This window comes from Stegodyphus dumicola, chromosome 5, assembly GCF_044657685.1.
Source record: "Stegodyphus dumicola isolate Sdum_Otavi_A_Nest chromosome 5, ASM4465768v1".
Taxonomy (NCBI): domain Eukaryota; kingdom Metazoa; phylum Arthropoda; class Arachnida; order Araneae; family Eresidae; genus Stegodyphus; species Stegodyphus dumicola.
Genome location: NC_140772.1, coordinates 86,570,471 through 86,584,541, shown reverse-complemented (window position 1 = coordinate 86,584,541; position 14,071 = coordinate 86,570,471). Strand labels below are relative to the sequence as shown.

At 28.2% G+C, this 14,071-nt stretch overlaps 1 protein-coding gene and 1 long non-coding RNA gene across 6 annotated transcripts in view; one reads left to right on the top strand and one right to left on the bottom strand.

The window, feature by feature from the left end:
• Positions 1 to 14,071, top strand: part of ninaC (STKc_myosinIII_N_like and MYSc_Myo21 domain-containing protein ninaC) — a 232,689-nt gene that overhangs the window by 161,004 nt on the left and 57,614 nt on the right. For all 4 annotated transcript variants that reach the window (XM_085816858.1, XM_085816856.1, XM_085816857.1 and 1 more), the window contains exons 9-12: positions 490 to 654; positions 1,862 to 1,978; positions 9,195 to 9,299; positions 9,623 to 9,706. In XM_085816858.1, coding sequence (XP_085672984.1) covers positions 490 to 654; positions 1,862 to 1,978; positions 9,195 to 9,299; positions 9,623 to 9,706 — 471 coding nt within the window. The remainder of the gene's footprint in view (positions 1 to 489; positions 655 to 1,861; positions 1,979 to 9,194; positions 9,300 to 9,622; positions 9,707 to 14,071) is intronic.
• Positions 1 to 14,071, bottom strand: part of LOC146997159 (uncharacterized) — a 120,476-nt gene that overhangs the window by 105,643 nt on the left and 762 nt on the right. The gene's annotated exons all lie outside the window — the stretch shown is intronic.

The following is a 14,071-nucleotide window of genomic DNA, read 5'->3' as shown; positions in this document are numbered from 1 at the left end:
TTATTGATATTGTCCAAAGCAAAACTCAGCAACGATCTAAAACAATAATTGCATCATATGTCTACGTTTTAAGGAATAACAGAAATCCTTTCAATTAGCATTTCTTTCATTTTAAATAATCTTAAATAATAAGAAAAATACTCTTCTTGTATTATTTGTTAAGAGACAAATTCTTTTATCTGCATTATGTTGAAAGAATACTTGAGTTTGAATGCATGGAGAATACGCTTTCGAATACTGACATTTAGACATCCTACTGGAATCGAAGCTTGGCCTACGTTCTTTTCTAAACATATAAATCATACACGGATTGTACTTGATTATATGATACCATTATTTGAAAAAAAAATTCATTCTTGTTTATAAAATATTTTAAATAATTTACTATTATCATTTATTTTCATTTTTGGCAATTTTAAGGCAGTTTTATATGATGATAAATTAAACTATTTAAATAAATACAGGCATAATCCTTTGCTTTTTTTGCAGACTCTGAAAAAACTAGGAACGCTGGTGGAGGAAAATCTTTATCCACTTGTTCCATCAAATCCGCTTACAGCTACAGTGAAAAATTGGAACTTCAAAAGTGATGCTGACTCACCCTATGTCAAAATACTACCTGACGATTTGGCAGCAATAGAAAATCAATCCGAAGTAAATAGCTTCATATTATGGTAATGCGAATTAAAGTCTTGCTATTATTAAGCTACACAATTTTATAAACGTCCGTTAAATAAATAAAATTTAGTTACAATTAAAGTACAGGAGCATAAATTTTATATATTTTCCGAGTTTCTAAAACTAATACATTTCTAACACAAGCACAGTTTCAATGCGTGTCTTTACATGCCGTGTGGTTGATATAAAAATTCCCTCCGAACGTCGAGATCTATCCTAATTTGTTTTATATACTCATTTCAATCTAACTAGATATGTTACGCAATAAAAGCTTCTGAAGTTTCCATTGCAAGGAAACCTGGATTTAAATCCATATTATCTATCAGAAATCTCACTTTCCTGTCAGCATTCAAAAACTCCCAATTTGGATGCTAAAACTTTATTTCTTAGTCTGAAAACAATGTTTACGTTATTTAAGGTTCAAAGGAAATTCTGCACGCATCTGCTTTAAATTCTTATATTTAATTATATTCTTATAGTTATAATTATAATCCTTATAAGTAATTATTTAATATAAGCTTTATAATAATTATAATCCTTATATACGAAGATTAAATATAATTTTATAAAAAGGCTTGCAATTATAATTACCTCCTAATTCCTTTATTATAGCTTTATATTTAATATCAGTTCTTAACCTGTTTTTTAATAATTCTGCTTTTAATTCCGAAGAAAAAGGCCAAGATAATATACGTTAGGATTCTGTACCTCTATCAAAAAGGCCATGTCCAAGAGAATAAAACTTATTGGTACATTGTAGAGACATTAGGTAATTTTTGGTAGCAAGAGAGATGAAAAATGAGCAGCCGCCTTCGCCGGGAATCGTCAGAAATTCTTTATAAACACCTTGTCAATGAATTTTTGCTTTTATTCTGGCTATACAGTATGTAATGACACATTTGATATGGAATCAAGAAGCAACTGCTTTTATTCAGTAATTTAAATTTGCAGTATGATTCGTTAATTACATGACAGTTTTAAGAAACTTGAATTTAGAACACAAATAAATTATTACTTTATTTTTGTGCATTTTACTTATCCTTTCATGTCTTTAGTGTGATTTCTTCTTCTGTTTTCTTACTTTAATGAAAAAAAAAAGTTCGTTTCGTGTGGAAATTCACTTGAAATTATATAGATGTGAACTGTAAAAAATCGATATTTAATTTGTTTTTAAATATTCTAGGATTCTGTGGTTGATTTCTTATATCGTCGATTTTCGCAAAACGAAATATATACTTATATAGGAGATATTCTTGTTGCCATCAATCCGAGAAAAAAACTACCATTATATGACTCAAAGGTATTTCACAAGTTTTTTCTCTAACAATTTAGTAAAATAATTTTTGTGAATAAATTTTAATTATTGCACATACTCAGGTATAAAAAATTTCTATTAAAATAAAACTGTGCCTCTGGACATAAGTTCGGGAAAAAAAATGTGAGAGTGCGATAAGTTTCCAAGCTCACTTTTCCTCAGTAATTAAGTAACTATTCTCTTTTAATTAAATTCTGAGAATATTTTTTCTTTCTTAAATGTTGCCAGAAACACATTTTTATATAAATTTGAATACTTTAAAAGTTTTTTAGTTCCTTTAAGAGTACACTTTAAAAAATGTTCCGCTGAAGAATAAACAAAAAAAAATAAAAAATAAACTACTACACTTAATCATTTTTCCAAAGTTAATTTTTATTAGAGTTAGAAATAGTAGTGACTATATCCATTGAATAATTATAGCACTTATTTGCAAAATATAAATAGAAATTTATGCACATATAGCAGTAATAAACACAAAAATCTAAATTTCGAGTTTTAAAGAAAATAAAATTTTAGTTTTTGTTTTCAGTTTTAATTTAATTTCGTAGGAATAACTTACGCCAGTTTCTCTTCCGTTTATAGAAAGTTGAAAGCTCATTTACAGCTTTCTGGACTCTTCTGCTACTACGTCTTGACGAAAATGTAACAGCCTAAAGAAAAGCAATGAAAATTACAATCTGTTTAAAAACAGAAATTCAATGTTTCGTGTGATAGGTAGCAACCAGCAGCAGATTTTATCGAGTTTGCCTTGGCTTTGAAGTACTTGGTACTCTACTTAAAACACTTTTAAGTTTTTATGCTAACAACACCTGAAATGTTTACTTTTTACATATTTTCACAGATTCTTCTAATCAATTTATTTTGTTGTGATGAAACCGTTCCCTCTTCCTCGAAACCGAATGTTATCTTCATGTTGTGTCCGAATGTTGCCGTTTGTTTCATTTTTCTCATTTTTAAATTTCAAACTCGTATCACTGTTTTCTCACTCACTCATACAATAATAGCCTATTTCACAATTCTAAGCATAATTTTTGCATTTCACCAAATGCTTCTGTTAGTTTAAAATGTACCAAAAACGCTTAATGTTATACTATTTTAAACAAATTATATTGTACATTAAAAATGTCATTAGATATTTTCCGCTGTGCAAAGCTATTCTAGAGGTAAAACAGTCAGCCACGCCATTTTATCCATTGAATTATAATATTACAATAAAAACAATTCTAGTTCTCTTACCTTCAACGCCATTATACGCACAAGATATTTAATATCCTATTTTCTCTAACTTAGCACTAAACTATCACTTGTTTCTGGCATCATAGTTGTCATTATTTCGTTTTTCGTTCCTATTTATCAATTACATGTTTCTGGAAAATTTATACAATAATAGAAGTAGTGAGTACTTACAAAACTTTGGAATAAAACAGAATCAGGATGCTTAATCATTAACAAATTTATTCTAATTCTAAATCAAAGAGTCTTTCCTTTGTCTCAAAATACACTAATTCTATTCTAAGAATAAAGCATTGATCACTGAAATCTTGATTTCTTTAGGTACTGAGATGCATCTCAGTAAAAACTAATATCATTATTTCAGTTTCAACATTAATTTTCTAATTTGTAACACTGTATTTATTTTCCAAATTTTTTCTTAATTCTTAACAACACATTAATCATCATGACATTCACTTTCGAAGTGAAAATTCGAATAATTCTTCATGACATCAGCTAAATATTCCCAAACTCCCTCAGCTCTCTAAGACTTTACTTTAGATATGAATCCAAATCATATTCTTAATTAAGAATTCAGTTTATTAGTTGCTATTATTAATTAAGAATTCAGTTTATTAGTTGCTAATTAAATATAATATGCATAATTTTAAAATTAACTAAGAGGCATGGCAAGTTTCTATCAGAAAAAAAAGTGCACCAATAATTCTCAGCTGAGTTGAGTGAACGCGTTTGTAACATGTTGCTTATTCACTACATTTGGCATTTTAATTCTAGATAAATGGAAAAAGTATCTCTTTAGAGAGTACTGAAAGTTTTTTCATCTTTTTCCTTGCAGAAAAATAGAAAAAAATATATAAGCTATATATGGATTTTGCGTTGTACTTAATTTTTTCATTTCAAGTATTACCTTTTAATTACGTATTTCACAGCTACATCCCTCTACAATTCTTAATTGAGCATATTGCTTTTTGAAGCGCAAATTATGTTTTGAGTGTTTTAATTTACTCAGCCATATGGGCGAGACATTTTGTGCAGTCCTCCTTCCTTTACTTTTTTCCCCTGATAACTAAAGTTGATTAAAGCCTCTAAGGCGCCTATCTGTCATTTAAATGAGTATGTTTTCCGCTTGTGATATATAAAAGAACAATATTATCAACTACCTGTAGTATTCTGCTACAGTGTTCTTAAGATACCAAGCAACAAAGTAAAACAACAAGTAAGGACTTTTTTCTGTAATTTCAGATCAATAATCCCTCAAATTATGTTCCGTGGAATCCAAATGCATTAAAAATACGTTTCAGTACGTTACATTAGAAATAAAAGTGTCATTTCAATTACTTTAATTGAAAATAATCAGAATTGCTTTCAGACATGGTGGTTAAGAAATAACAAACGCGTGCCAGATTCTTTCTCTACGTAAAAATTATAGCAATATTTAGGCGATAAATATTCAAGTTTTCGCCTTAAATTATGGCTGGGAAATTGAGGATTACATTTATCAGAGGAGAATAATAAAACAAAGCAAAAAATCAACATGATAAAGCAACAATAACTTTCTTTTACAGAAATTTATATCAATATCTGCAAATACAATCGTAGACAAATTATTAGACTTAAAGAAAAAATAATTTTGATGTTAAGTTATTTAATAAATATTCTTATTATTATAATAATATATTATTATTATTATTATTATTATTATTATTATTATTATTATTATTATTATTATTATTATTATAAGTTTAAATTAATAATTATTTTAAAATACCGATTTTTTTGTGTTGTACTTCTTAATTTATTAATGGCGACATTTAATTAATAGTCATAGTTTATAGCATTTGAAAGGCATCCCTACTTTCTTTAAGATAACAAGCTAATTATAATTATTTTTATTTCTCCTATTTTTTTGCTTTTTGTGTGGTCGTTTTCCAAATTAATTGCACATACTAGATATTGTGGTAAAGACTATTTATTCCATATTCAATTTCATGTTCTAAGTAAATAATTTGATTAATATTTTATTTTATTTATTGCTTAATATTCAACCCTGACTTTGCTTTATGTTTTTCAGCTGGTTGGTAAAAAAGACCTTCACAAAATTGAAATTCTTCAGAACCTTTTAAATTAAAATTAAGTAAGGTCAGAAAAAGGAAAATTTTTGAAAATTCAATATTATCAGCAAGCTTTATTCGTGAAGCTCTATACAAGAACGAGGATTATATCCAATTTTTGAAAGTAAAATATGATAGCAAAATGAAATTTACACGAAGGACGAAAATAAATAAATCAATAAAATCTGGTGAAAATATGCTTATTAAAAAAATAAACAAATTTAGTAGGTTTAAAACTGTATCCATAATTTTGCAAATATCTGCTCGGATAAAGACGGAAAATAATGCATTAAATGTTTGAAGGCTTAAAAAAAAGAACAAAATTGAGCTTGGTGTGAATAAAAAAATATATATATTTAAGCTAAAAATGTTAAAGAACGAATACCGTAGTACTTATTCTTAAATATTTTATTTTGAAGTATAAAAAAACCTTAATTGATATTTTATTATTTCTGAAGAATTTTTATTAGCCGAAAAGGGCTTTTAATCTCGAAGCACAATTTTTCGTTGTTTCAATCTGCTGCCATTTGGAAAAACGTAAGATGTTATTCTTTCATATTTAATCTGTTGTTACTAATTAAAAAAATAAAGCGTAGATGCATTTCTTAAGAACATTACTTTTTTACTTTTTAATCTGATTCATTTAAATAAAACTGCATTTAATTCATGATATACCTAATTAAAAACATTTAACATTTTTATAGAATTACGCTATGTAGTTTTTCAATTTTCAAATATATAAAAGATATATAATGTTCCGATGTCAGTCCAAATGTATACACATCTAGCATCCTGAAAAATGCTTCCCTATTCTACATAGAAGCTCTACCTCCGTTGATAGTCTCTGCTTATAAACTATATCAACCTTCAAAAGAATCTTTTTGTGGGAACCCTTAAAATATGAATCCTTTCATTATTTTCTTCAATTTCATTTTTTTCCTTTTTGTTACTTTTAATTAAAATCTTATTTTTTAATTCCCCTGGATATTTTCTCGGTATCAATAGACAGAAATTTGTTTTATAATGTTTAAGTGCGCTTTAATGAAGAATCGATCTTCTCTACAAATGCATAAGCATTACGATATGTTCGTAGTCGACCAGAAGGTGTCTTTACAGTAGAGTGAAGGACTGGAAAGCATTCAACGCCAGTAATGGGCTATGCTAAACACTGAAGATCTCGAAAGGAATTCTTTGTATCTTTTATGGAAGTAATTATAAGATCAGAACAAAATATCTATATTTAAAAATTTAACTTTTACCTGAAATATTAGATTGACATTTTGAAAAACAAAAGATTAACTTGTCATGAAATGATCTTAATAAGTCATGAAATAACAAGAAATTATCTGAATTTTAATAAAGTCAAACACTTTTAAATATTGAAGAAAAAGAAAACTGAAGCAAATAGATTAGCCATCTTCCGGCTTATTCACATTCTAGCCAATGACCTGGATATTATAAAGTTACAGATCCTTAATTAATTAGATGCATATTTAATAACCTATATTTCATAATTTTGAAATTATTCCCTTTGAATTAAATAATTTATCCATGTATTATGTATTTATGCATGTTTGTCAATGCATAGAGTACATATTGATGTTACTTATGTAAATAATTTTGTTTATTTGGTTGTATCTAGTTTCATATTTGTTTTTTATATTCAGCAAACTTTTGTTTCATATATCGAGTAATTTTTAATATTTACAGTTATTTTTATTTTTTTATTTTGCATATAATTTTATTGAATTCCTTTCAAAGACGCCACAAGTTAAGTCTTTGGTGACATTTTAAATTTTCTTGTTACATATTGGGAATTAGTATATTTGTCAATAATAACGACTAGCCCGTTCGCTGCTGAAAGATGGAAGTACCCTTTATTATAACACTGTTCTTATTCATTGTATATTTTGAATCATTTCAGTTTGTGGGTGTGTTTATATATATATGTTCCAATGCTTTATTATTTTTCATTATTTGTAGTTCTATATAAACAGACGTTGGAACTGTGAAAATAGATTAAGACTAAATGTTATTATTATTTGAAATTATTAAATTATTTGAAATCGACTAAACCTTGATGGCGTTAGACAATTTCTCGCTAAATTTAGGAGAATTAGAGCTTTCTAGAAAGCACATGCATTAGATGTCACATCGACGTTTTTAGAATTATCTTATACTATACTGCTGTTTGCACCTTTCCTCTCTGGTTAATATTAAACGCAGATGGAAACTACGAGGAGGCATGAGCCATTTGAGAGTTTAGTTCATATTATTTGCAAACTTAAGAATTTTGAGTTAATTATTTAATTATTTTTGCTTTTCCTGTATAAGCGATTGATAATACTATTATATGTTTATAGCTTTTAAACTGTGAATGTTTTACCCTGGTGGTCCTACAGATTTAGGATGAATGTAGTGACAATAATTTCTGCGTTAATCAGAATTCAAACCTTATCTTGACATTTTTTCTTAAACTATCTTTAGATGATCCTCTGCATGTGTAAATGTAATTCATTGCACAGAACTTTAACAAAAGTTTAAGTTGTCCTTTTCCTCCCGCCTGTCTATTTAGAACATGTATTTAAGATGCTAACATGTAACAATCTATTTTACATAACAGTTGCAAATTATATCTTACTACGTTAAGCAGCTGTTTAATTTTACGCATGCGTTCATTAATACATAACAGTGCCCAAATAAATAAAACCCGAAATACTGGTTGTCCATTCCGAGTTCGAATCCCCTCAAATAAGCTAAACTAGAACGAGAATAAGAGCCAGTTTCCTTCCTAAAGGCATCCCTTTCCGTAGACTTATAGTTCAGGCGAGCAGTATTCGACTAAGAGACAAGTTCTTATTAATTTTTAATTACAATTTGTTGACATGCATAAAAAATTATAATTAGTATGTTAATTAATGTAGAAAAGTGCTTAAAATCTTTAATAAAACATCATTAATCATCTTTAATAAAATATATATGATTATATTTTTATGTAAACGAGCTATTCTTATTTTTAAATCATGAATATTACATTTACGTTCTACAGATTTCATAAGTCAGAGTTTTTGCCCAAAATAAACATACTTCTGTTGTCTTAAGATTTTAAAAACTTTCTTGTTTTACTCAAACATTTTCGATAAAATTATCATACTGTATTAAAATTTTATACGCAAAATCCCAAGAGAAATTTATTCGAAATCATATTAGTTTAAATCCGAATAACAGAGAGTTTAAATTAATTCATATCTCTAATCCTTTTCCCATGATTAAATTTTCCCTGGCTATTTAAACAATCATAATCCCGCCCCAAAATTTGTAAGTACACCAAAATAAAAAGTAACAATTTAAAACAAATTAAAAACCAGGTGTCTCTCTCACAAATGTTTTTGTTTCTATTTATCAGTCATTTTGTACCCAATAAGTTAAAAATGCTGTTTTATATGTACATCACATGGCTTGAATTCAATATTTGTAGCATAGCGGTTTTAGCAACGGTCTTTGTACAGTACGAACCATTGCTAAATTTTACCTAAAACAATATCCGTATTGTATCGCTTTTTAGAAGTAAGTAGAAATAAGAAAGAATCAAAAACGATAAATTCCAAGATAAAGTATTATTTAAAAAAAAAAAGTCAATATCAATTTATTACTTCAGTTGTATTATATATTTTGTTAAATTTAGTTTCGTTTGAGTTAAACCAAATATTTGACTTATATTTTCCAATTTTTGCATCATATTTTGTTTGTAATCATATTCTCGATTTTATATATTTTTCATCGGATTAACTTTATAATTACTTATGTGAAGTATATCAAATCTGCATCGCCTTTTTTTTTTCTTAACGTCATTCTAGATACAAATGCTGTATCAGGAAAAGGCTCGATCAGATAATCCACCTCATATATTCGCTGTAGCGGACAGAGCATACCAGCAAATGCTTCATCATAAAAGATCACAGGTATCTGCATATTTAAGCAAAAGAAATTTAATTAGTGTCTCAAAAGTTCCGTTCCTCATAAATTGAATTGATCTTCATTCATTCCCTATAAGACTGCAAATAAATGTTGTGTACCACAATCTCACCACACATAACCTTCAGACATGACAATGGAAGGCAGTGGTAAAAGCATTCTTTCAAACATAAATTATGTCGTAATGCATAATAGTAACTCAAATCAGGATGCGGGACTTCTGTGACGCTCTTTGCAATAAAATGTGCTCTTGAAACTGAGCTCTTAAGTAAATTAAAACAATTTTTAATCTAACTTTGTATGTTCTTAGGTCATTATTCTCTTCGGGAAATCGAATAGCGGCAAGTCCTTCTCCGCAACGCAGATCATTAACCAGTTAGCATTTTTAAGTACAGTAAGTATTTTGAATATAATATACATAACAGCTTCATTGGTTTATTTTTAATCGTGTGACTGATTGATTTAATCAAATGAAAAGGTAACGTCTTCGCTAAAATTTTTCACGATGTGGAAACAGAACCTCCTTTTCTTTTCAAATGTAGTTTTGACCTTACCGTGTAATACATGATAGAAACAGGTTCATGAAATCACACAACGTAGAAGAACCAAGCGCATTAATGTTACATGTAGCACTCATTCTCTTCCACTCAGATGGCACATGCGTTGATAAATTTGCTGCAGAAAAATGGCATTTCAACTTCAAAATTCCTCCTACGCCTTGAAGCATTCATTGATCTACCTGGTTTCTTGAGTTTATATGTAACGATTATGTTTGGCTGGCCGGGTCTTGTAATCCTTTCAATACGTTTCCACAGTCTTAAATAATAAGTAAGAATTATCTCATAGCGTGCAGTTAATAAAAAGCACATGATTGCACGTTGTGCATTTATCGAAGAATTTTAAAGCCACTTTCAAGCAGGCATTCATCAAACATGCCTGCAATCCTACTGAAGGAGAGCCCATGCTACCCCACACGCAATTGCTCATGGTCGTTCCGCGCTACTCGTATGTCCGGTAACGAATATATGCTCCCCCACAACGGCGTTTTCATTACCCTTCCTTTAACCACACCATACATGTGACGTCAATAATCCAGCAATCCAAAATTCATTTATAAACAAATGGTTAGAAATATACTACTGAAAATATTTATCAGTGAGGTAAAATCTAGTATATGATTGTGGCAGCTGAAATATCTTCAGAGAGTGTCATAATATAAATTCTTCTACAAACTTTCTAGCTTTGTTTCATCGTACATTATCCCTTACATTCAAAATAAAATCTGATAATTATGACGAAGTAGCATGCATATTGCAATACATTTCATCAATGACTTATAAAAGAGTGAGCGTGAGCACTTATTAATAATATTTCGATGCTTTTCATCTATATCCTTTTACGTTTAAAGCCGAATCACAAAAGCATTCCAACAGCATTTAAAACTGAAGTATTTTTAGCTTATATTTAATGTTACTTAATGGGGAAGATTTAGTTTTATTAAATGACAACTGTTGGTGTTATTTTATACTTAAGAGAAGTAATGTATCTGCATATTTTTGTTTGCTTGCCTCGACTTAATTTCAGTAAATTTTGATTCATAATAACTGACTCAGCTGAAAATTAAAAAAAAAATTTTCATGTATTCCCAGATGAAAAGATGTGAATTCTGATTTTAGTATTTCAACAGAAAGGCTTTTGATAAATTGCAAATGTAGATAATGGAGTATTATTTCCTCTGAAAATGTGAAGAGGTAACTTCCGCTAACTCTTCCTTATCTTCATACCAACAAGAGCTCATGAGATTTGCATAGGTAACTAACAAATCGAAGGACTAAAGTCGACTCTTAAATGGAAAAGAAATCTGATGTGAACACTACATGACTTCTTTGTATCGCCTATTAATTTATACACAGTCTTTCCGGCACTTTATTTAAACTTATTTCTTCGAATATTTTTACCTTAATTAACTGATCAATTAAGAAAAGTTGAAAATGAAGTCAAAAATTGCAAATTTGGAAATTATACTTCCCGGTCAATTTTTTTTCATATGGGACTTAAACTTCTTATAATTTAATTTTTCATGACTAATGTAAATCATTTATAATACTGCCGATTTCAATACAAACGGGAAGTACACAAGTAATCCCATATACAAAATTTCAACTTTCTACGGCTAATCATTTTTGAGTTAAGCGAGATACATACGTTGGTACGTACGTATAGACATCACGAAAAAGTCATTTTGAATCCATTTTACAATCCTTTTTGGTAACAATAGTCCTATATTCAGTCCGTACGTACAGACGTCAAACAAAAGATCGTCCATATGGATTCGAAAATGGTCATCCGACTGAATATTTCTGTTGAAATATGACACCCGAAATTTTTCGCGGTTTTTTATATTTCATTCACTTCGTACAAGGACGTAACAATAGAAAAACTTTACATTTTTTCTAATATAAAAGAAATTCTGAAATAATTTTATTGAATCAAGAACTTTTATAGGGCATTTAATAAATGAGTGTACAAAGTACCAAGGGCTGAAATTGAGTTATATCATACCGTATTACTGAGATGAGTAATAACTTAATTTATTAGGTAGCTTTAGTATCTGTTTATATAATTAGATCTCAGAAATAAGAATAAATGTTACAAATAAAAATCTACCATTGGTTTTTGATTAATTTTTCTATAGCTGGAAAGTAATTTCCGATTTAAGCCAAAAACAGGAAATTATAGTATCCATAAAGGAAATTCAAATTATTTTTATTATTATTATTATTATTCAAATTATTATTAAAGCAAATATGCTGTTCATACTACAGGTGCGTATTTAATGAACAGTACGTTTGTCTTTATAATTATTATTTTAATTTATAAGATTATCTAATTCGTTCAGTTGAATAATGTAATTATGCATTCGATAATATATTATGTCTCAGACTAAATACAAATTTCAAATTTCTTACAGAAGTTTCTTATTGATGTTTTCTATTCTGTTCCTACAGAAAAGCCTTTTCTAGCTTTAAATTTTCCTTCTACACTAAATGTTTAAAAGACATGCTCCTAACATAATTTTATAAATTAATTTATGAATGGAATGAGGTCATGCTAATCTTAAAAAGTAAAAGAAACCTTTATTTCCCTTCTGTGGGAGAAATTTGAACTAGGATTTTTTTCTTTTGTTTGTATCTCAAATAATGATCTGAATATCTGATCAGTAAGCATTTCCTCAATTCACTTGAAACAAAGAATTCAAAAAATTAACAGAACATTGATCAGCTATAATTAGATATTTGAAAAGAAAGAGTACTTCTAAATTTGATTTCGCTGGTTAGTTAATTCAGAACTGGCAGCAGAAAGACCTTTCATCAGATTTAGAAAGAAGCTCTTTCCGTCAAACAATTCTTGAAGAGAACATTATGCGTCTCATTTATGTGAGTTACAAAATCTTCTGGTTCAATGCGATGTTTTTTTTCTCTATCCATACAAACAAAGCTCTCAAAAAGGAATTATATCGATAAAAAATTATTTCAGTGATGTAGATGAAATGCAAAAAGGTGACTTGCCTTATATAATATTTGCTATCAAACATTACAGAACTGTTTATATGTTTTCAGCAATGAGCAAATCAATGAGAAAATGTACAGAAGCTTGAAGAGAAGAAAAATATTTAATGTAAAGTATAACACAATTACTTAAAAATAATTTCGGTTTTTTTCGGGGGTATGTTCTCATATATAGCTGTTTTGAAAATAATGCAGTTTTCGAAAGTTATTCTCTTTGTAGGCAACTTAATACTATAATTAATAATAATACTATAATTTAAATACTATAATTTTATGTAATATAATAACCAATGGAAATGTCATCTTAAAATGTTCAATATCTGTTAATATTTTGAAAGTAATACTTTTATTGGAACTCTTTTAGAGCTGGTTAAAAATATGGTAATATATTTTGAAATGGTACTAGCGTAAATCAAACTATTTACTACCCTCATTTGATTTAAGTGAAGAGTTCTTTTCTTTAGTGCATAATGTAATAGGGAGAATTGATAAGTACAGATGATTTTGAGCATGGTTTTGTTCTAAGAGAAATAATAGAACTGCATAAAATTTTCCGTTTTTCTCCTTTCCTCTCCATTCTGTCATAACCCTCTATCATTAAGCTTCTGGATGACAGGTACTAAATAAATGCTACCTATTACTTACTACACGAAATAGCATAATCTCTGAATAAGACGTTTAACAATAAAACGATGATTTTGGAGACGTCAAACACTTTGAATTATCAATCAATTTTTCAAAATAAATAGGTCACCTTTAAATAAATTTTATATTCTAACAAAATCGAAATAAAAAAGACATTGAAATAACATAGGACTCTGGATACAATATGGGGTGGCTTGAAATAGACAGATACAACTAGCACATACAACCATCCGAGATAAAATGTTTCATTTTTGCTTAAAAATATAAAGCTTAAATAACAGCTGAAAATTTTAAAAAAAAACTATACTGAAGAATAATGTTTTAACAAATATATAAAAAAATTATTATGGTATCAAGCAAATAAATGTATACATAATTATTCATGGCGAGATTTTTGTTTACATATTTATGCGTGCATATATTAGGAAGATTTGCTTCAAAAATTTATTAAGCATGAAAATCTCTTTTCTATAGCTGCTATTAAAATTTGTTTCAGTTAATAATATCATTTAAGCAAATATTATTAACAACAAAAAAAATGAAAT